The sequence below is a fragment of the Salvia hispanica genome, chromosome 3, assembly GCF_023119035.1.
Source record: "Salvia hispanica cultivar TCC Black 2014 chromosome 3, UniMelb_Shisp_WGS_1.0, whole genome shotgun sequence".
Lineage (NCBI taxonomy): Eukaryota > Viridiplantae > Streptophyta > Magnoliopsida > Lamiales > Lamiaceae > Salvia > Salvia hispanica.
Genome location: NC_062967.1, coordinates 22,885,555 through 22,907,085, shown reverse-complemented (window position 1 = coordinate 22,907,085; position 21,531 = coordinate 22,885,555). Strand labels below are relative to the sequence as shown.

General features: G+C 37.0%; 5 protein-coding genes across 6 annotated transcripts; 1 reads left to right on the top strand and 4 right to left on the bottom strand.

Moving 5' to 3' along the window:
* Positions 1 to 869: 869 nt before the first annotated feature.
* On the bottom strand, positions 870 to 2,769 carry LOC125212692 (myosin-binding protein 3). Its single transcript, XM_048112922.1, has 2 exons — positions 1,773 to 2,769; positions 870 to 1,691 (listed from the first exon to the last, which is right to left on the bottom strand). The coding sequence occupies exons 1-2, from the start codon at positions 2,653 to 2,655 to the stop codon at positions 1,024 to 1,026; spliced, it is 1,551 nt and encodes a 516-aa protein (XP_047968879.1). The 5' UTR covers positions 2,656 to 2,769; the 3' UTR covers positions 870 to 1,023.
* Positions 2,770 to 5,208: 2,439 nt separating this feature from the next.
* On the bottom strand, positions 5,209 to 7,664 carry LOC125209112 (mitochondrial carnitine/acylcarnitine carrier-like protein). 2 transcript variants are annotated; one of them, XM_048108720.1, is made up of 5 exons: positions 7,582 to 7,633; positions 7,428 to 7,493; positions 6,542 to 6,663; positions 6,041 to 6,432; positions 5,209 to 5,823 (listed from the first exon to the last, which is right to left on the bottom strand). In XM_048108720.1, the coding sequence occupies exons 4-5, from the start codon at positions 6,430 to 6,432 to the stop codon at positions 5,289 to 5,291; spliced, it is 927 nt and encodes a 308-aa protein (XP_047964677.1). In that variant the 5' UTR covers positions 6,542 to 6,663; positions 7,428 to 7,493; positions 7,582 to 7,633; the 3' UTR covers positions 5,209 to 5,288. The 2 variants fall into 2 exon arrangements, with proteins under 2 accessions (XP_047964677.1, XP_047964676.1); XM_048108719.1 differs by lacking the exon at positions 6,542 to 6,663 and having other exon boundaries at positions 7,582 to 7,664.
* Positions 7,665 to 10,424: 2,760 nt separating this feature from the next.
* On the bottom strand, positions 10,425 to 11,617 carry LOC125212457 (probable transcription factor At5g28040). Its single transcript, XM_048112640.1, has one exon. The coding sequence runs from the start codon at positions 11,528 to 11,530 to the stop codon at positions 10,607 to 10,609; it is 924 nt and encodes a 307-aa protein (XP_047968597.1). The 5' UTR covers positions 11,531 to 11,617; the 3' UTR covers positions 10,425 to 10,606.
* A 3,274-nt stretch (positions 11,618 to 14,891) lies between these two features.
* LOC125209964 (probable glutathione S-transferase DHAR2, chloroplastic) lies at positions 14,892 to 18,839 on the top strand. The gene is made up of 6 exons (XM_048109542.1): positions 14,892 to 15,188; positions 15,463 to 15,553; positions 15,657 to 15,800; positions 17,001 to 17,118; positions 17,733 to 17,873; positions 18,509 to 18,839. Exons 1-6 carry the CDS (start codon positions 14,963 to 14,965, stop codon positions 18,593 to 18,595), a joined length of 807 nt encoding a protein of 268 aa, XP_047965499.1. The 5' UTR covers positions 14,892 to 14,962; the 3' UTR covers positions 18,596 to 18,839.
* Positions 18,840 to 19,379: 540 nt separating this feature from the next.
* On the bottom strand, positions 19,380 to 20,687 carry LOC125211884 (geranylgeranyl pyrophosphate synthase, chloroplastic-like). The gene has a single exon (XM_048111844.1). It carries the CDS (start codon positions 20,575 to 20,577, stop codon positions 19,525 to 19,527), a length of 1,053 nt encoding a protein of 350 aa, XP_047967801.1. The 5' UTR covers positions 20,578 to 20,687; the 3' UTR covers positions 19,380 to 19,524.
* Positions 20,688 to 21,531: the final 844 nt, after the last annotated feature.

Sequence of the window (21,531 nt, the reverse complement as noted above, 5' to 3'; positions counted from 1 at the left end):
TTCCCACACTGAAAATTGAATGAAGGTTGTAACAACCCCCCTTTTGGCAATATTTTGTCGTGACATTCCACACAAGCACCCCATATCTTTGACATCCGCCGTGGCCGGGGGAAAGAAGGGGGCCCCCAAACCCCCGCAAAGGGGCGCCCGCCCGGGGGACCCCGGGGGGTATCGGGTATTCTCAACGCGATAATGCATTCGCTGCCTTATTTGATGCCCCGGTCTTATACTCAATGGAGAACTTATATCCCATTAATTTGCGGAATAAAGCCGCCCGGTTTTGGGTAATTTGTGAAAAAACCCTTTGCTTTTCTCGCTCGATCCCAAACTCCCTTCCTAAGATACCCCCATTTCCCACCCTCAACAATGGCGTAAAGCTCTTTATGATATGTAAAGGGGGTGGAATTTTGGCAAATCCCCTTTAGATTCTTAAACATTGCCAAAGCAATCCCCATTATTCTTAAACATTATAAAGAGTTTCCAAACTCACATTTTAGATTTTTGATTTCTTATTGAATATACACCATGGACTCCGTGATAAATTTGATAAGAAAAATTACTCCCTTCGTCTGTGAATATGAGTCCATTTTTTTCGTTTTAATCTGTTCATGAATAGGAGTCTCGATTTATTTTTACTATAAATGGTAATAGATCCTACATTCTATTAACTCATCTAACTCACATTTCATTTAAAACAAATACTATATACAAGTGAGATTCATATTCTAATAAATTTTTTCTACACATTTTTTTTAACATTTCTTAAAACTCATGCCGCCTAGAAATGAGACTCCTAATAGCGGAAGGAGGAAAAATAAACTAATATTGCAATTTAAAAGTAACCAATTTCCCTCACGCAAGAAGTTGTCTAATTGCAACCTATGATAATGATTTTGTTTCATATCATGAATAAAAACTTCAAAAATCTTGAGTAATAAACACAAATTCAAAAATTACCAGGATGACCACTTCCCTCTCAATTCATCATGTAATACTATATATACATACACATCACATTCTATCCTAGAGAAGGTTTGTCTGTACGGATTTGAGATCACGAAGATGCTGCATAATCTCTTGGAGCAGAGCCATCCCTTCATTACCTTTGCTCATCGACCGGATGCAGTGTTTCAGAAAATCACTATCTGCTTCAAGAGCTTGCAGCCTCTCATATACATGCTCTACTTCTTCCTCCATCAAAACCATCTCCTCTTGATCATCTTCTGCTCCATCGAAAAGTGGGAGTAGTTTCTTCGCCATAGGTTGATCACCATCATCACACAAAACCTTGACTTGTTCGAGGATGGACGCCCTTTCCTCGTCGAATTCAGCTAGTGATACATCTCCAATTTCGTGTTCCGAATCAACTGAATGAGTCATCCTAGTTTTGTATGGAGATGTCGTGGGCGTGAGCTTGTACATCTGGAGCTCCTCGTGGAGCTGCCTATTCTCCTTGTCTCGTTTAGTGATGAGGTCGTTGAGGAGCTGGAGCGCTTCTTGGTCGTATTCGGCTTGCTCCTCCATCATCCTCTGGTACTGCACTGCTTCCATCTGCATTGCCGCCTTCTCTTCTTGGAGCTTCGTTATCATAGCCATGCTTTCCCTGGCTGCCTCTGCTGCAGCTTCTCTTTCTTCCTCTAGCTCTGCGTATAGTGCCTCGATCGTGTGGCTCTCGTTTCTGTTCAATTCCTCTGCAGATCATATGTGTAGTGTATTAGATAGATTTATCACATTGAATTGACATGGAGTAGAAAATCATTGCAAGACTTTACCTATATTGTTCGATTCAATTAGGCCAATTTCATGTGCAAGTGCTTCTCCATCAATCTTTGTGTCATTGTCTTCAACATCTTCAGAGCTATTTGTGGGTGTGGGAGCTGCAGCTGCATCAGTATCTGTATCAATGAGCTCTATGCAGATGAATCTATCTGAATCCATTAACTCTGCATTCTGCAAAAGCATGTCTTCTATGTACTCGGATTCCTCGTCCTCGTTTCGCCCTTGGCTGAAGGGCTCATCAACTGTGTGGCTAGAGTCCCATTCTTCAACCTCAACATTTAAATCCTCAGCCTTTTTGCCATCTTCAATCTTCTTCTGATCAAATCCCTCACCATCATCTCCACCATTTTCTCGAAATTCAGTCTCCTTTTTCACTTCATACCCTAGCTTATGCTTATGCACATATTCAAGGAGAAGATCCCAAGTAGGCTTGAAGGGAATAGATTGATGTGTGGTCAAGATTTGATCATCACAGCACGAACATCTCGCCTCCTCGCCTCCTGCGTTCTCGCTCCTCCATGTGAAGAAGGCAACCGTGGATGAAACATCGTTCGTGGCTCCAGTAGAAGAAGAGCAACGGATGCACAAACTGTGGGAGTCGGTGGCCAACTTGTTGTGAGCGGCGCAGAAGGTCATCTTGCCTATCTCTGTGCCATGTGCCTCACACACATGATCAAAATGGTGATCTAGTGTGGAGCACCATGGGCAGGATGGTTTAAGGCCAGCGAATTCGACAAACTTTGCAATGAGATGTGAGAAGAGGGAGTTGAGGAGGAGGAGGAGTATTAGGATCCATTCAAGAAATGCATACACTAGAATCACTATGATTTTGGGGCAGTTTTTGTGTAGCATGGTTGCAAACTTGTTGGCAGCCATGGATGCTTCTTTGCTATGCAGAGGAAAACACGAATGGTGCTCTTGTGTATGAATTGAAGCTGGCTTGGTTCACTTTGCGGAATGGAGGAGATTTAGTTGTGGTGATGCTTTTTTTCTGAGTTAATCTCATTAAAGAAATATGGGGTGGTTTTCATTAAAATAGCAATTATATTAAATTCTAGATGCAAATAATTTTAAACTGTTTTTTTTTTTTTTTTTAATTTTGGGTCATCCATGTGAAAAAAGTTTTTTTGGACGTGATAGAAGTTTTAGGAGCGGGCCAATTCATTATACCTTTTAGAAAATTTGGAAAGGTGCTTTTCCATTTGATTAGGGCCATATTAATTGAAAAAAAAGGTTTCATTTGTGCGTGGATTGAGTAAGAAATGTACTTAATCTCAATCAAAAACGCATAATTTCAAAATCCTATGATGGTAGCGATGATTTTAAATTCAAAATCTGCTTTTTCGATCGATATGATTACATGATATTTTTTGTGGTTTTCCTTTTGACAAATACATGAGAAGTGCTCACTATAATAAAAATGAAAAAAAAAATACAATTATTGCAACGTGATCATAATTCATAAGTGAGAATCCGTTTTGAGTTTATTAAACAAAGTGCCGGAAATAAGGATTAAACAAAAATTTACTTGGACATTTCACATTAGTTGTACTACACTATTTCCTAAATTATGGAGTATTTTAGTTTTAGATCTACAATTATTCCATAATATATGCAGATTTTATAATGTTGATAAAGTTTGAGTATTTTATAATTATATTTTAGTATTGATATGAAAAGTGGAATATTATTTAGCCCACCACATCATCAGCATATTGAGTTGCAAGGCTGGTAAAGCGTATTATTAATGTCTTCTTTTGAGTATTTAATTATATACTAATACAAACTCAGTTATCAACAAAGGAGTCGAGATTTCAGCAGAATCCGCTCCGAATCATCCTTGTATTTGTGCATATTTCAATTTTGAATTTTTGGATTAATGTTTTGAGAGCGAGAAAAATAAATCAAAATGTATTTTCCAGCTGTTATGATTTGTATTTGCAATATCCTATTTTCATAAAATATCATTGAACTCTAATGCACTTAAATTTTTCTTTTATAAGAAATTGTTTCAATTTAGGTCTTTTATTTCCGCCCGTGACATGTGCATTAGAGGACATATCATGAAATTGAGGATATGTCACTTTACGAAAAAAATCACTGAATTTGTCATTATTATCACAACCTAAAGCTTTTATTCGATGGCATTTCATGATTATTGTGGAACTATTAATAGTACAATTTTGCAACATGCAAATTATAACAATCAATTAGATCCGGTAATTTGTTGTGATTAATGGATCAATGAGTGATCTTGGAGTTAACTTTTTGACAAGTAACAGCATATATTTAGTGAAACAAAAAATGTAGAAAATCCCTAACCATGTCAACCTTCGTTATTCAATTTATTCTACAAAATTAAAGAAGTAATTCAACACAAATAGATACCACATGAATTTGCATGCGACCGTTTCTTTTCTTTTTTCGAGTGGGGAGCAAGAATAGGACATCAATATCAAATAAAATGCAGAGTAAGAGTTATACATAATTTTTTTCAATAAATTGAGATAAATTAATGAAATGTAGTTATCAAGAATGGACAACATGTTTGGTGAGAAAAGTTGAGATGGAAAAAAGTGAACATCAAATTAAGGGCAGTGATAAAGATGACTCACTATTTTTATACTCCATAATGTACAACCAAGGCTTTACACATTGGTGTGGATTAAATATTCAAACCAAAGCTTCTTTTCACTTTTGCAGTTCTTTTTCTCTCAAGTATGTATATGGTGGTCCTAACCTAAGCTTTCCTGAATTATTATCTCCAAATTCGTAAGAGATTTTTCTTGATATTGTTTGTCAAAATGATTTTTTTATTGTTGATTTAAATCTTATTTGGTCACGGGGGCATGAAAATGATCACCATCTATGATTGTGTTCACCCTTTCCCACCCAACATGCTATTATAGGGAGTTTGAGGGCCAATTCCCAATCAAATTATTTTATTTTAAATTAAAAATATTGACACTCAAGTCAGAGCAAATTCTACTAATTAAATTTCATAACTCTGAATCCTTCGATTAAACCATAATTTAAAAATTGCGGGTGTCCAAATTTGAAAATGTCTGAATTGCAATTTGGGAAATGCCGACCCCATTTCAGCTTCCACATCGCGATGAGTTGTCAACCCAATCGTGAATTGAAGATGCAACCCAAATAGCGAACACTAAAATTTAGGTGTTAATGAAATAAATTGAAAAAATTAATAATGATGGAAGCGACGTTGTTCCAAGTCTATCTAGACGATAATGTTTTTATGTAACCAACATTTTATCCATTTAGTAAAATTTGGCTTCTTTTAACGACATTTTTCTCATTTAAAATCTAGCTAACATTCAATGAATTTAATTCTCTATCATAGTATAATACTATCACACGACTTGGATGAAAGAATTTGATATTGTGCATGATTGTAGAAAGGCCAAGATAGAAATAGATAATAGTTCTTCTCTGCATTGAAAATATTCACATTTTTCCATTTAGAAACTTAAATTAAGATTATCTAACCATCATCCTAAACTAGACCTAGTAACTTCATATGCCAAGAAACAAGCTGCATTTGCAGGAATACTACGGGCCATCGCGGGCCCGAATCCTTTGTACAGACCCTTCACTCCTTCCGACTTCAATATCTTCCTGAACGCATCGACAGAGCCCGAATACTTGGGGTTCTTGTAGTCGTCGACTTGCAGCACACTCTTGACAACATCGGTCGGATAAACAGAACCCCAGAACGTAGCTCCAGCTAACCCTCCGGCTAGTATCAGCGAACCTCTGCCCAAACTAGAAGTGTCCTGCCCTCCTGCAAGATACTGCTTCAGTCCTTCATACGCACCAAACATAGCTGCGTTTCCAGGAACTTCACGGGCAAAGGTTGGGAGCAACCCCTTGAACAGACCCCTCGCGCCTCCTTCTGACCGAAGAACGTGCCTTGCCACATCCATGGGCCCTCCATATTTGACAGCAACAGCAACAGCAGCAGTACCACCCGGTGCAGCAGGAACTGCTGGTGCAGTAGTTGCTAGTGAACTCTGCGCTTGTAGTCTGCACTCATGCGATTGTTATCATAGTGATTAAATGATTAGCCAGACGATCAATACTGTAATAAGCCTATGAAGTTTTAGATGCAGAAACGCATAATGAGGCGCGTGCGTGTGTGTGTGAGTGAATGAATGTACAAATGTATGAATATTAGTATCTATAAGAGCACCGGATTAAGCATTTCAAATGGGCGTATACAGTTTTGGACTCGGATATTAACCTGCACTTGATCAATTCAGTGGGGCAAGCCAGGAAGGAAACAGCCACGCCAGCTCCAGCTCCGCACACAACCTGCTGGCCGACAGTAAGAGGAGTGCCAGGAGAAGACCGCAAGAGCGCCTCCATTTGGCCACGGACAGTGAAGAGAACTGCATTGAAGGCTGCCACAGTAGCAAGTGGGGCTCCCATGCCTTTGTATAAACCCCTTGGACCTTCAGCAGCCAATGTTTGCTTCACAGCATCTATGGCACCGGAATATTTTGGAGCCTGTCCAGGAAGAGGAACAGGTTGACTTTGGAGCTTGACCTTAATGGTGTCAAAGGGATGCCCGACTATCAACTGTGCTGCCCCTCCCACAGTCCCAGCGCCTAGATCTTTGGCTACATCACCCATCTACACAGTTTGTAGTTCAATACATGATTGGCCAGTAGATATCAACCATAAGAGGATCGCGATAGTGAGAAAAATATAATCTTCAAAGGTAACTATTGATTTTAGTTACCTTTTCTATGACAAGGAGTATGAAGATGATCACATATGCTCAAACATAATATACTCCGTGAAGATGTTTTAGACACCCACATGTTTATCACGACCAAGAAATTTTCTCCACTCTCTAATTGCCTTTGAAAACAGAAAACACTTCAAAATCTCTTGAAATGAAGATCACTGATGAAAATTAGCACACTGTATGAATCCCCTACCAGACTAATCTGACTAATCGACATGAGTGGAAGTGTCTTTCCTTCAATAGATGTATACTTGAAAGGAAAGATTGACTTCCTCTATCATAAAGTACATGATAACTACACAAACACAGAATTAAACAGAATCTGTAGGTAGAATATTTCCATTCTTTGATTTCAAATATATACAGGAATTTTGAGTGATATAAGCTATGGATAATTTGATGTTTTTGCCACTGTTATGTCTACAAGGACCTGAAGGGCTGCATTTTCTCATGCGTAACAAAGGATCGTGCTACCACACAGATACCATACACAGAAAGTCCATGGAATATAGACCCACTCTGACTCTGATATGATAAATATTTGCTTCTTCAATCTGCATTTCAACTTACTTATCCATTACACTCATATAGAATTGAAAGTTTCAGTCTTGGTTTCTCTCCTAGAGTTGTTGAGATTTATCACAAGGCCATCAAGAAGTGAAAACCAATATACAAATGCTGACACACATTTCATTACCTAAACCCATAATCAATTCAAATAGTAAGTATCTGCAAGCACACACAGGAAACAGTATGATAAACTGATTTTAACTAAGAACAGCCCATGAAATTCAGTACACAACTTGACAAATAGTACTATTCGAATACATAAATTACATAAAGAATGAAATACAAGTGATTAGGCTAAAAATCTCACCTTTAAATATGTTCCCTTCCTTCAATCCCCGACGAGTGTTGTGGAACCAAAGAAACGGCGCCCCTTCTGCAGTTAAATAAGAAATGCAATTTAAGAGTTTTTTTTACAGAGAATATAAGAGTCTTATTCAGAGTGGAAAAGAAAGTATTATTACCAATGATAGAGAGGGGTTGGGTGCAAGAATCATGGGGTAGGAAATTGACGATGTGAGCATATAAAGTGAAACAAGTGGTGGTTGGTGGAGAGGCCACATGAGTGTAATCTAAGAGACGATGCAAACCAGGGAAAAGTGGGTGAGACAGATGCGGCCGGCGTTTTTGGGCAAATATCAACCTTACACCACTATCACAAGGATTTTTAACCAAGACAAGACAAGATTGTTGCCACTTGCCAACAATATTTCTTAATAATCGAATTTATAAATCTCACTACTAGTTTTTTGTTAGGGATTTATCATAATTTTAGTTATGGACATAAAATATGACGGTGGAGTCCACTACTTATATTTGTGAGTGTGGAGTAGGAGATGTTGTAGGATTATTTGTAGGTGATCCAAGCTGGCAATGCCTAAGCAAGTTTATAGCACACTGACAAAATGTTTCCCATGATTTTTCAGTTTGAGACGTTCCTTATTGAATGTTTTATACTTACTTTTTACTAGTACTCCTATTATTTTTTTAAAAATTCATAAATGAAATACAGTACTACATAATTGCATACCAAAGTAAATAATTGGATTTATTTGTATTAATTAATTATTTAGAAAGTTATACTCGTATTCCTATTTTGGACGTTTCTAAATTAAGTGAGTCATTTTTATTGGCATTTTATCTCTTACTTTTCTTTTCTATTTTATTCTATTTTATAAAGTAACTTTATTATCTTTATATTTAACAAACAAAAGTCCATTTTCTTACATTTAGTGATGAAAAAAAATATCTCTCTTAGCAAGAGACGGATGGAGTAACACATAGTACCCCCAACTTGAATACAACTATCTTTGATTAGTACTCTCAACACTAATTTTTTTGCTATAATTAGATTTCATTCAACATTTCCACAGAATCCAACTTTAGAGTATTGAACGTTATCATGTGAACTTTCTACATTCTTATAAACTATGGAGTATAAAAGACTCAGTTTATTTTCCAAATTTAGTCTAGTAGTATGAACTTAAAAAAAGATTTTAGTTTTCTTGTAACTTGTAAAAAGTTAGAGTGTGTTCAAAAATTACAAATTGAAGTTTCAGATGTTTATGTAATAAAAAACAATTGAATAGAATTTAAAATTCTATTTTTCCCTTTTATATGAGAATTTGAAAATTGAATAGTATATTTAGAATTCCTAATATAATTTCGTACACCCTCATATACTCCCTTCATTCCTGAAAAATATGAACTATTTTCTTTGTAGTCTATGCCTATGAATTTTAATTTTAAAAACTCTTTTCTCTCTGATAAGATGGAATTTATTCTCCATAAACAATATTTTAATTATTTTTTCTATCTTTCTATGTACTTTTTACGGACGGGAAGGAGTAATATTCAATGTAGATTGAATCTTTTTTAAGGTAATAAACCTCAACCACAAATAATAATGATAATACTATTAATATTTGAGAAAAAACTTTGAAAGAGCAATAATTTAAGAATGTACATTGTTTTATTGTCTCTCAATGATTTAAGTTAGTAGTACTATATCTTATTATGTGTTCATAAATCTCTCACATTAAGTTTAAAATAGTAAAAATGTGATAAGGAAAATATATTCACAGCATTTAGCATTCCCCCCTACGTGTTAATTGGGCAATATCACCATAAAATGACTCAGAATATCGACCAACGAAAGTTGAGATTGACTAGGATTTGCATTCTTGCATAATGCGCCCCACATCTATATGCTACACCAACTTTATTGAGTAAATTTTCAGCTTTGCAAAATTTTATAAGCTGAAATCATGTTGGTGTTGTTGGAATCCACCTTCCCAATATCATGCCCCAACCATCAGATTACCAATTTAGAGTTCCTAGATATCAATAATTTATCAGGTAATAGTCTGCCTGAGAAGACGAATGCATATGAAAAGTAGCATGTTATATGGGACCTCATCGTCTCCATCATCAACTTTCGTCCTTTCATAGAGCTCACAAACAAAAGTAAGGGGGAAAAGTCCAAAATAAAGCTTCATCTTCACCGTAATCAATCAAATTCTGGCCACCAGACAACCCGAATGCATATTAAGAAAATCAAGATCAGCATTCAACATCAGAGAAGCATCTACGATGTTGTATGCCATGAAGTTATATATACATACACACCTCACCATCAACCTCTCCAACACCGTACTAACACACAACTCGACCTCATCATCTCCATCGTTAACGTCTCATAAAGCTCAGAAAACTAATGGACCACAAAGAGGAGGGAAATCCCAACATAAAGCTTCATTCACTTTACACCTCCAACTATCCTACAGTCACTCCATCAATCAAACAAATTCATGGTCGAAACAAGAATGAAATTTACATTGTTTTGATTCTTTTGAACACCCCCTAGTATAGTACTATAGTTTTATTGGAGAAACTAATTTCATCTAATAACTTAACATGGCAATCAGAAAATGATAGAGGTGATGTTATCACAGATACCTTTCAACCAACTTCAAGTTAGGTCTAGCACCCAAACTTACAAATAGCTTGGGACACAGTTTGTTCACTCGTGTGCACAAAGAAAAAATGACTTTTCTGCTCCAACACAAGCTAGATTCACCTCTAATAGGCTGTTGATCCCATTAACTCAAGCATGCTTGGATTATGATAAGCTACCAAATTAGCAACATGCATTTAACACCAACCAAAATAGCAGACATAAGTCCGGAAAAGCAAGGCCCTACTCACTTAATTGTTATTATCCCTAATCCTTCCCATATGGTTTCTTGAACTGCTCTCAAATCATTTTATGAAAAATATACAGATAACAAAATTGTACTATAAAACACAAAAAAGACCAAGAATATAAGCAAAGACTTGTTTATACTACCAGATAAATTTACAGGTATCTCAAGTTAACTAATATTGAGAGAGATGAACCTACTAATGAAGCACAAAAAGGAGGGCTTTCTTTTATATAATCAACTTTTCCTACCCCTTGAAATTAGTAGCCATACTTTCCTAGTTCCCTCAATTTTTTTTTGAAAGAGAGTCCTCGAGGACCAACCTCAATCTGCTCCGTAACACATCGAGTTCAGCAATCCGCTGATCCCGCCACCGAGCATGGAAGCTCTGTGAGCCCATTCCACCACCGATCACCCTCCTCACCTCCTTGAAACACTCATCAAACACGTTCATCACCACCTTAGCCGCCACCTCCCCAATTTCATTCTCACCTCTGAAATCCACATTCTGCCTAGCCTCCACCTCCACCTCTGCATCCTCTAATTCCTCATCCTCCGCAATTGCCTCTTTCCCTTCAAACTCCACATTCACCTCACTCAATTTAACCTCATCATCGTGATCATCACTTCCCTCATTGCCACAATTTGATTCCGAATTCCCAAAATTCTCCATCACCGGCAACGTAGGCGAGAAATCGACCTTGATTCCAACAAGACTCGATTTTTTCAAATTCCCGTCGCCGTCGTCACCGGCATTGCTGCCGTGATTCAATCCCACATTCCTGGCGCCGCTGAAGGGCGAGATCGCGGCGAATTCCGGGTGCCAGAGGCGCTTGGAGAGGTCGTGGAGCGCGCGATCATGCAAGGACAGCTGCGATGGGTCCATGCCCTTGGAGAGGCGGGTGGAGATGACCCGAAACTTCTTGCGGAGGCGGCGGAGCTTCTCGGAGAGCTGCGATTTGGTGTAGGGCTGCGACATGGTGTGGGAGAAGCGGGTGTAGAAGATTCCCAAGTCGCGCGGGAAGGCTAAATTGTGGGAGGAGCAGTCCAAGAGGCCCTGGAGAAATCGGATCTCGTCGGATTCGGTCCATATCCGGTGGAACTTGAACGGCGGCGTGTTGGGAGGAATTGGGTCGGGGGTTTTGCGTTTGATGGGGAGCTTGGAAGCGAATGTCTTGTTGTTGGGGGATTGAATTAGGGTGGAGTCCATCGTGATTAACTGCAGAATTGGGGCTCAACCTCTTCCTCTCTTGATTAATTGCAATTTTATTCTCATTTCTTTCTCTTTCATTTTTAGCTTTTCTGTTGCCGATTAAATTTTCGCATTGATTTTGATTTTTATTTTCATAAGCTGTTTGTTACTTCTGCCAATATATTATTAAAGGACTTTTTTTTATTTATCAATTTTGCATGGACTGATTTTGTCTTGTTGAATTTGTATAGTACAACGAGTATGAAAGTAGTAATAACAAATAGTAAAACAATTTGTAGAAAACTCTTTATGATATTAGAAATATGATAAAGCAGTATACAAACAAATTCTTGCTATTGGTATAATAATAGAATAAAATAAAAAAGGTACTTCCTTCTTCCATCCTACTGAAATATTAAATTTTTTTAGTTTATTTCAATTAAGATGAACTGATTACTAAAATTTGAACTTATTTATTCTCTCTCTTATGCTATTCTTTTCACCTAACACATAAAATAAATTACTACACAAAATCTCATGTCATCCAAGAAAGGATTATCTTTCTTGAGATATAGTGAGTAAAATAACAATAAACTAATAAAGATTATAAAAAACCAAATTAGTGTTTCTTTAAATTAAGTCGATGTATTCTTCTCCGTGTAAGATGAGACATGCCCCAATTTAGTATTTATGAGTTGACATAACGTCTCATAAAAATGAAACGACTTTTCTCTTAATCACTCATAAAAATGAAACGACTTTTCTCTTAATCAGTAAAAGTATCTCAAAATTATAGGCATCAGGAAACTTAACGTAGAATTGATAGTCGAACAATAAGATGCTCCTAAAATACATACCAGAATGTAAACAACTCGATAGAGAATGTAGAATGTTTTGTTGTTGGTATAAAAAATTCATCTAGAGTTCCTATGTCTTTAACTTTTACAATATAAAAGTGGGATATGAAACATCATGTAATTACGTTACCATTTAAGTAAATCATTAAGCCAATAAAGGTTAAAAGATATGAAAAGCTAAAGAACAATCCCGACATTGGTTTAGAGTCCTACAAGTTCAAACAAACATCTCGGCCATAGAAAATGCATATGAATAATGTATACTCTTAGCTTAGTTCTTAAGAAATTTTACTATATTTTGAGAGGTAACTTGTGATTTTGAACATTTTATAGTCAATATTATTGAACATACTGACGAGCTAGTAGAAATGTACTCCTCCTTGTAGTATGCCTAATCAATAGAATTAACACAATATTGTCTTAACTCCATTTCTCAGGTTTGTGTCTATTTTTTTGCCATGAAGCACCTCTTTGGATTTCATAAGTGACACACACATAAAACGACCTCACTTCTCACTTACACAGGTAGTTCATTCATGAATATGTTGTCATATTGCATCTTCTAGAATTTCAAATCAGCCGGTTACAACACTCAATACTTTATAAAGAATGAATCTTTCGAGAGTTACAACTAGATTCATTTAGTTGCACCATGTATTTCAATTTTTTGTTGTTCGATAAAGCTCAATTGAATTGCTTGTGAACATGTTCGCGAGCCTCATGGGTCAATCACCACATGGCTCGAGAAAGTTTTGAGCCTAGTTCTGAATAGCTCTCGATTGGACTACTTGTGAATATTTTCGCGAGCTTGACGAGCTAAGCACTACGTAGCGCAAACTCTGGCTCAAAAATTATTTTCAAACTTAATTTCAGGCTCAAACTCCTCATTAGTTAATACTTAGAGTGAACTATCCTAATAGTCTTTGATCTTGTCAAAAAATGCATTAATGATCCCTAAAAAAAATTTATAGCTTTTTTGGTCCCTAAAAATCACATTTTTGGTACATTTCGGTCTTTTATACCCCTCTGCATTAGAAAAATCCCCTAAATGCCATGGATATTTGGAAATTACAGTTTTGGTACCTTTTCAATGTTGCAATTTTTTTGACATGTATAAAAACACCTTTTCGGGCAGAAAAAATTTATATTTTTGGCACTAGTTGATTTTATATTTTTATAACATAAAATACTTTCTTTTCAATAATTACTTGAATAACATATAGATTGAGCTTTCTTTAATTTACGTTAGATCTAATTCACTTAAAAATATTTTTTCTCTTTACTATATTTTAATTGTAATTGAAATATTTATTTTTCACTTAACCATAGTAACATTTAAATATTTAAAGAATATTTTTGAAGTTAAACATTACTATAGTTCGATATTTTTCCTTTTCAAATTTAAAAAATTTAATTAAATTTTTTAAGTAAAAATAAATCCCACGTGCAAAAAAAAAAATTCTCATAATTTACTTTAATAATTTTATTAAAAAAAGTTACTATTACTTTTTGTATAAACTGAGTTTTATAATGAATAATATTTAATTTTAAAAATAAATAAAGTATAATTAAGCTATTTTATGGCTGTATTTGTTTTTAAACAGATAATGATAATAAACTATTTTAATTAACCAAAAATTCAAAAATAGTAGTAGTATTTAAGATCCAAAATGCCCTTAAACATAAAAAATTCACATTTTTAGTGCCTAGTTACTTTAGACTTACCATACAAAAAATGCTATAAAATTATTTCAAAGACCATTGATGCATTTTTTGATAAGAGCATCCGCAATGGTGTTTAGGCCAGCCATAGGCCAGCCATTCTCTCCTCTGCCATGTCAGCAACACTAAAAAAACCACCTGCCACGTCAGATTTAGGCCAGCCATAGGCCAGCCCGCAATAAAAATAATTCAAAATATACTACATTTACGGAATTACAATTGCGATATACGGAATTAAATTTACGACACATATACGGGAAAAATAATCCATTCCATTAAAAAAAAAGTACAAAGATTTAAAAAAAAAGTACATGATTTTTTTTATAAAAAAAAGGGCTTCAACACCCGAGCCCCGCCACTCTCTACTCCTCATCGCCGTCGCCGTCGCCCTCCTCGCCGCCGCCGCGCCGCCGCCGCTGCCGCCACCCGTGGTATCTCGAGCCCACGTCGGAACCCCCAGCCGTGACCTCGCGATCTCTAAATCAGCACGCATGCTCTCGAGCATCTCGTAAAGAAACCTATTCTCCGTGGGGTAAGTGGTGTTCTTCCACTCTCTCAAGACCAGTAACATCTGAGCCCGCGTTTGGTTACGCGAATGGAGAGTGTGTACTCGAGTGGGGTCGCTAGCCGACCATTGCGGATGCTCTAAGATCATAGACTATAAGGGTAGTTCACTAAATGAGTCTAGATTTTAACGAATTTTTTTAAGTCTTTGAAACTTGGGTTTTTGTAAAAAAAAAAAATTAAACAAAATCCCCGAAGCAAATTTATGAATGTGCTACATACATACACATCACATCCATGACCATCACACACGGCTCATCGCCTCTCTCACTTCCCAGATATATCAGTTTCCTACAAAAGAGGATACATGTCGACGGCGAGAATCTCACCCTCGGCTACGGCAATTTCCGCCACCTTCAGACACATTTCCTTAACCCCTCCTTCCCGCCGCGCATTTCTTATCACTCTGTTACCCCCGCTGGTAATTGGTCGACGAGCGAGAAATTACGCTCCAAAAATCTACTCCAAAGCGTCGGAGCCGCTCGAGGTCTGCGCCAAGGAATCTCTCACTACCCCCAACAAGCTCGGAGACTGTGAGTCAATCGATTCTCCTACTCAAAAAATCTATTCTTTTTACTATCTGATTGTGCCGCGGAGGGAAAATTGATGAGCCGGAATCCGTATTTGGTGTTCTATGTCATGTCAATAAGAGATTATGTATGTTAATATGACTAATTGAGTTTTTTGAATTTGTTTTGAGCTTCAGTAGTAAAAATTTTTCAACAAAAACCATCTTTTCAAATGTGCCTTTCCGCCCATTTAAGGTATGCAGTATGAGTTATGAAATGATGCTAAACTTATTCACAGGTCCATTTACGCAAAGGGTTTTGCTTACATTGGAGGAAAAGAACCTTCCCTATGACTTGAAGTTGGTTGATTTGAGGAACAAGCCTGAGTGGTAATGGCCCTACTGATTTGTTTGTATTTGTTGCTATTCTGCTCATATTGATTATTTGGGCTGTTTTTTCTGAATATGTACTCTTTTTTCGGGTATTGCTTAGGTTCTTAAATGTTAGTCCAGAAGGTAAAGTTCCACTGATAAAGCTTGAAGAGAAATGGATTCCAGATTCGGATGTTATAACGCAGGCATTGGAAGAAAAGTTCCCTGAACCTTCTCTTGCTACACCTCCTGAGAAAGCTGCAGTGTACGCGCACATTTGCACTATCTTTATGACTGCACCTTGTTATATTCGTCTTTAAAGATAAGTGTGTGAATTCGAATATCTGCTCAAACGTTGCTACCTGGACTCATGTTCTCATTAGTTTTAGCAAAGATGTTAAAACCTAAGCCGTTCCTAGGGCCCTTTGGGGAGAGGTTTCAGAGTATCATTGGAAAATCTGTGGCTGTATTGAGTATAATCTAAACATGTTTCTCAAACTACATTAAAATCGAACTTGTTAGGTAATGTATCTTTGTTTCTATTTTGCTGGAGATTATGAAGTAGTTTCTCATTGTATTTACTCGTCGTAGATGTAACATATTGATTTGTCAAATTTATTGGATATTTTGGACAACTGTTTAGAGGAAATTAATAGTGGAGAGTGGAAGTCAGTTTTTTGTAGTGTGAATACTGTTATCCCTAATAAAATTGGTCTTTGTAGACTATTAATAAGTGAATTTTTTTGTTTTTCTTCTGAGTGTTCTACCAGGTTCATTGGTGGCTGTCAGGATGACTTATCACATGCTTGAATAGTGATGCATTTCTACAATCTAATGGTTTCTTTTGTTGCCATTCTTCGCATTATACTTTAGGAAGTTAGCAGTCTGTCTTTCTTTCTCATATCTTAAGGTTAGATTGATATGTTCTTTGGCACCTAGAAATATTTTTTTGTTTGTTTTAGATATTACTATGACATTGGTAGCCCTTCTGTATAGCTAATTACCTACTCTCACTTTTACTTGGGCTGAATTTTGTACCTTTTGCACCAAAGATTGCATGCTCGCTTAGAAATTAGTAAGGAACACCACAACTGTCCTTGTTTTTTTTTTTATCTTTACAAGAAATGAGTAAACAGACTAAGTTCATGTATCCTAATGCTAAAAGGATGCTGGAGCCTGAGGTGTAAAGACATTACTTCTTACTCTTTCTATTTCAAAGTATTGAAGTATATGAATATGGCTATCTGAAGGACATGCTCCTTGATATGCGTCTTCTCTAAGACAGACACTGTTAAAAATATTTTGGTATATCAGGCTAACAAACTTTTTTTTTCCTTGCTTATATTTCTCATGCATGCCAATATTATAAGCTGATTGCTTTACAGCCATGAGCCACCCTATAGTTTAACATATTATGGGTTCTGTTTGTAGTATTAAACTGCCTGCTAATATTTTTTTTTTGCAGTGGTTCAAAGATCTTCTCCACGTTTATTGGATTTCTTAAAAGCAAAGACACCAGTGATGGAACAGAGCAGGCATTACTCGATCAGCTGACTGATTTCAATAGTTACCTTGGAAAAAATGTGAGGATTCTGATCTTATTTTTCAATGTCACATTGTCACTGAATCATGACGACATGGTTTTAAAATTAAGTGTATACCGATAACAGTCTTGATGGTAATGTATCTAGTTACGAATTCTCGAGTATAAGAGGGGCCTTTGAGAGTAACACTGAACAGGGAAATTTTACCAATTTCTTGCTTCGGTCTCTTTCTTAGGAATGCCAGAAGCCTTCCTTTGTTTCGAATACATTTCTTTTTTCTTTTTCTTTTTAATTACAGCATCCAAACATTTGCAGTAGATTTTGAATCATTAACCGTCTTTCCAGAAATTTTTTGGCTTGTCCCAAATACATGATTCAGGCAGATAAAGAATGACTTTACAATTATCAGATTCCAATTTGCTTGCTTGGTCTAGCAATTGATGAAAGTGTTATGCTGATTGTGCTAAAATTATAAGCCTCGTGATATTGGCTGTCTGAACAGTTCTATATAAACCACTCTCTTTCATATGCTAAGACCCAATCACAGTGATGTTATTGGCGAAAAATGTCATACTAGGAATCTTAATTCACGGTGACATGTTTGTCAAATCTTATTTTTGTAATATTGATTTGTTTGAACCTTCCACACTCAGGGCCCATTTATTAATGGGGAAGTGATATCTGCTGCGGATTTGTCTCTTGCTCCTAAGCTCTATCATCTAGAAATTGCTTTGGGACACTATAAGAAGTGGTCCATTCCAGACTCACTCACGTACGTTAAGTCATACATGAAGGTATGTGTAAATATGCATCAATAGTTCTTTATTTCCAGCATCGGGTTGCATTTGTGATGTCATAGGTTTATATAGTGCCAATATTGCTTTAACATGGGTCATCTAGATGCCAATTTTTTCTGGAACTAGGTAAACCATGCTATGCATTTATGATCCTGTGCATACACTTGTTATCTTGGTGAAAACCAATCTTTGATGCATGTTCTCTGTTCTTCTTCCATTTTATTTTGTTGACATATATCCGATTACTTTAACGTCTTACGCTCTCCAACTGAATATGGCATAGCAATGCCTTTTGAACTCTCTGTACATCTTTATTTAAATTATCCAAAGGTACTTTGGTTTTTTACTGTAAAATATGTGGAAAAATCAGTAGCTCTGACTCTAGACTGATGACCACAATATTAAATCAATACTACTAATAGTTAATTATGATATGAGAACTTATGTATTTTCTCCGCCCTACTTGTACTGTAGGACAAGATTTTAATGGACATTAGAATCTTACAATAATTTATCCTGTTTTTTCATACACACATATGTAGTATATATGCTTTCATCATATGATATTTAGTCTGATCTTACATGTGGATGTTGTATGTGCTGATTTCAAATTGTTTGGCTTCGACACTCAGACTATATTCTCGAGGGAGTCGTTCATTAAAACCAGAGCTATAGTCGAAGATGTCATTGAGGGTTGGCGACCAAAAGTTGAAGGCTGATTTATCTTCTTCCGGTCATGTTGATGTTGAAATTATTTTGATGTAGTAGTTTATATTATGTAAAAAAATAAAATAATTTCGTTAAAGGGCATCTAGGAATGCAGTTCATGGAACAATTCACATATCGCCAACAGTGTATTGCTGATATGATGATAGTGAATTGAATTGGATTTGAGGGAATGTTTGAGTAGCATGATTGCGATGGCGCATATCTTGTTTGTACAACGTTGTGGGTTTTCTTGTATATGTCTGCATCAACTGACTGATAATAATTGACTACATATTACTCCTAATGGAGAAGAATTGAGAAAAAAGAGAAATTACGAGATTCACCTAATTAGGAGAAAATGTGGACTCTTAATTCTATCATATAGAGCAACTAATTTTTTCAATGCCGCCTTCGTATGATGGAACAAAATGAGAGAGAAATGGAATGAAATGACAATGTTTTTTATTTTTCTTTGCATTTCCATTCGATCCCCTCCTTCATATCAAGCAAATAAAAAAAAAATACAACTATGAATCACATTTCAATTCCTCTATTCCATTCCATCATTATTCCAAGGACTTAAAGAAGTATTTTTGTATATTGGTGAAATATTTCCTTAGTAAATCGGATAATATACTGTTTTCATTTCTTCTAAAATATACTTCTTCCACCTTCTAATATGTCTAACACGGGTTTTAAGAAATGTGGTAGGCGGAGAGAGTATTTCCTTTCTCAATTTAGGAGAAGTGGAGTGTGGGGTTTGAACCATTAGATCATATACAGGGTCATTCAGCATGAATGAAAATGTATTAAAATTTTTCCTTCACATATAATATCCCTAATTATTTAGCAAGATAATACCAATAAGCATGGTTGTAAATCTAAACATGATTCATCGATTATCAAAATGTTACAGTGTAGCAATAATTTGAGAATCCAATTAATTCTGTCGGGAAGCAATATATTGAGCCAAATGATGAAGCGGCGCCGCCCGCAAAGGATCAAAAAAGGCAAGCTCTCGCACAGCCTTCTCCGCCAGCTCTCCAGCAAATTCCTTAGCCTTAGCGAGCCCCATGAGCCTCGGATAGGTAGCCTTATCCGTCGCCAAATCCTTCCCCGCCGTCTTCCCCAGCTCGGCCGACGACTTGGTCACATCCAATATATCATCCACCACCTGAAACAGCAGCCCCACACACCTCGCATACCTCCTCAGCGCCTCCACCTCCTCCCCATCTCCGCCCCCCACAATCGCCCCGCACACCACCGCCGCCTCCAGCAGCTTCGACGTCTTGTGCACGTGGATGTACTCCAGCTCATCCAAGCTCACCTCCTTCCCTTCGCTCGTCAAATCCACGATCTGCCCCGCCACGAGCCCCTCCGACCCCACCGCCGACCCCAGCTCCGCGATGGCCCGGAGCACCCTCTCGTGGCCCACGTTCGTTGTGTTGGCGGCCACGTGCTCGAAGGCCAGGGAGAGGAGGGCGTCCCCGGCTAGGACGGCGGTGTCCTCCCCGAAGGCCTTGTGGCTGGTGGGGCGGCCGCGGCGGAGGTCGTCGTCGTCCATGCAGGGGAGGTCGTCGTGGATGAGGGACATCGTGTGGATCATCTCTAAGGCGCAGGCCATGGGGACGGCCGCGGCCTCATCGCCTCCCACGAGCTCGCACGAGGCCAGGCAGAGGACGGGGCGGACGCGCTTTCCCCCGGCTAGGAGGGAGTAGCGCATCGCCTCGTGGATCTTTACCGGGTTTTGGAGTGGAACGGCGTCGTCTAGGGCCTTGTTTACCTTCTTGGCCTTGGTTTTCATGTATTCTTCGAATTTGAAATTTGGGGAATTAACTAGGGTTTCTTGTAGTGATGGTGAGGATGTTGTTTTAGTAGCATTTGTGGGAGTGATTTTCTTGCAAGAAATAATTCTAGGGAGGGTTTTGTGTTTGAAGGAGTGGTTTTTGGGGAAGAAGGGTTGATTGATAGGGATGGCTGCTAGCAATGCCATGGTTTGTAACTTTGTGTTGTGGAAATGGTGTAGTGTGTCAAACTTATACTCCTTCAATTGATTTTGTGTGTGTGTGTGTGTGTGCGCCAATTCATGGGTGGAGGGTGAGATGCTGTTTTGTTTTATGTTCAGTCTTAATAAGTATGTATGTCTCACTATCTGTAAAGGCAAAAACTAATTAGGCCGAAATGCCTTCCTAATTTAATAGTGATAGTAATGAAAAAAGTATTTAATTTCAGTTTCCAGTTTACATATTATGTAAGTGAATGTTATTATACTCAATCACAATATAGGTAAAACGCACTACTCATTATTATACAATGAATACAAGGGAAAATCCAAATACTGATTCAAGAAGTAGTTTTTTGAAAGAAGTGTCCGTTACAAGGTTATCACATTAAATTAACAATCGATTGATATTTGAACTAGATTCATTGTTTGTAATTTTGTATAGTCATTTACACTGAATGACATTATCGTTTTGTACTCAAATTTCATTATTAATAACAACCTAGGAAATAGGGAATAATATAATCGGTTTCTAACTAAAGAATAAATTTATAAATTCGACTTGGGCATTTTTCTAGTGTATATAAATTTTCATTACAAGATATTTGCATAAAATAATTAGCGAAGTCATTTACTCAATTCCTTATTTTATCGAGGAAACATTTTTTTTAGGTCCACGAACTTTGTCAAAGTATCATTTTAGGTCCATGAACTTTGAAAATATCATTTTAGGTCCGTCAACTACAAATTAATATCATTTGAGGTATTTTGAACCTTTTCGGAACGAAAATACCGTTAAAACCTTCAAAGGTCAATTTGACAATTCTTTCGCCACTCATCTTGCGTCAGAGACCTAGAGTCTAACAATTTGTAACGGCAAATTTTTATATTTTAGTAATTCAATTTGGATGTTAATTGATCTCCATTCTAAAATTCATATAAATA

Coding starts and splice junctions, on each gene's coding strand:
- LOC125212692 (XM_048112922.1), bottom strand. CDS start 2,655: ATGGCTGCCAACAAGTTTGCAACCATGCTACACAAAAACTGCCCCAAA. Junction 1,692..1,772: donor AATTGAATCGAACAATATAG/GTAAAGTCTTGC, acceptor TATGATCTGCAG/AGGAATTGAACAGAAACGAG.
- LOC125209112 (XM_048108719.1), bottom strand. CDS start 6,432: ATGGGTGATGTAGCCAAAGATCTAGGCGCTGGGACTGTGGGAGGGGCA. Junction 5,824..6,040: donor ACTGAATTGATCAAGTGCAG/GTTAATATCCGA, acceptor GCATGAGTGCAG/ACTACAAGCGCAGAGTTCAC.
- LOC125212457 (XM_048112640.1), bottom strand. CDS start 11,530: ATGGACTCCACCCTAATTCAATCCCCCAACAACAAGACATTCGCTTCC.
- LOC125209964 (XM_048109542.1), top strand. CDS start 14,963: ATGTCGACGGCGAGAATCTCACCCTCGGCTACGGCAATTTCCGCCACC. Junction 15,189..15,462: donor CCCCAACAAGCTCGGAGACT/GTGAGTCAATCG, acceptor ACTTATTCACAG/GTCCATTTACGCAAAGGGTT. Junction 17,119..17,732: donor ATAGTTACCTTGGAAAAAAT/GTGAGGATTCTG, acceptor TTCCACACTCAG/GGCCCATTTATTAATGGGGA.
- LOC125211884 (XM_048111844.1), bottom strand. CDS start 20,577: ATGGCATTGCTAGCAGCCATCCCTATCAATCAACCCTTCTTCCCCAAA.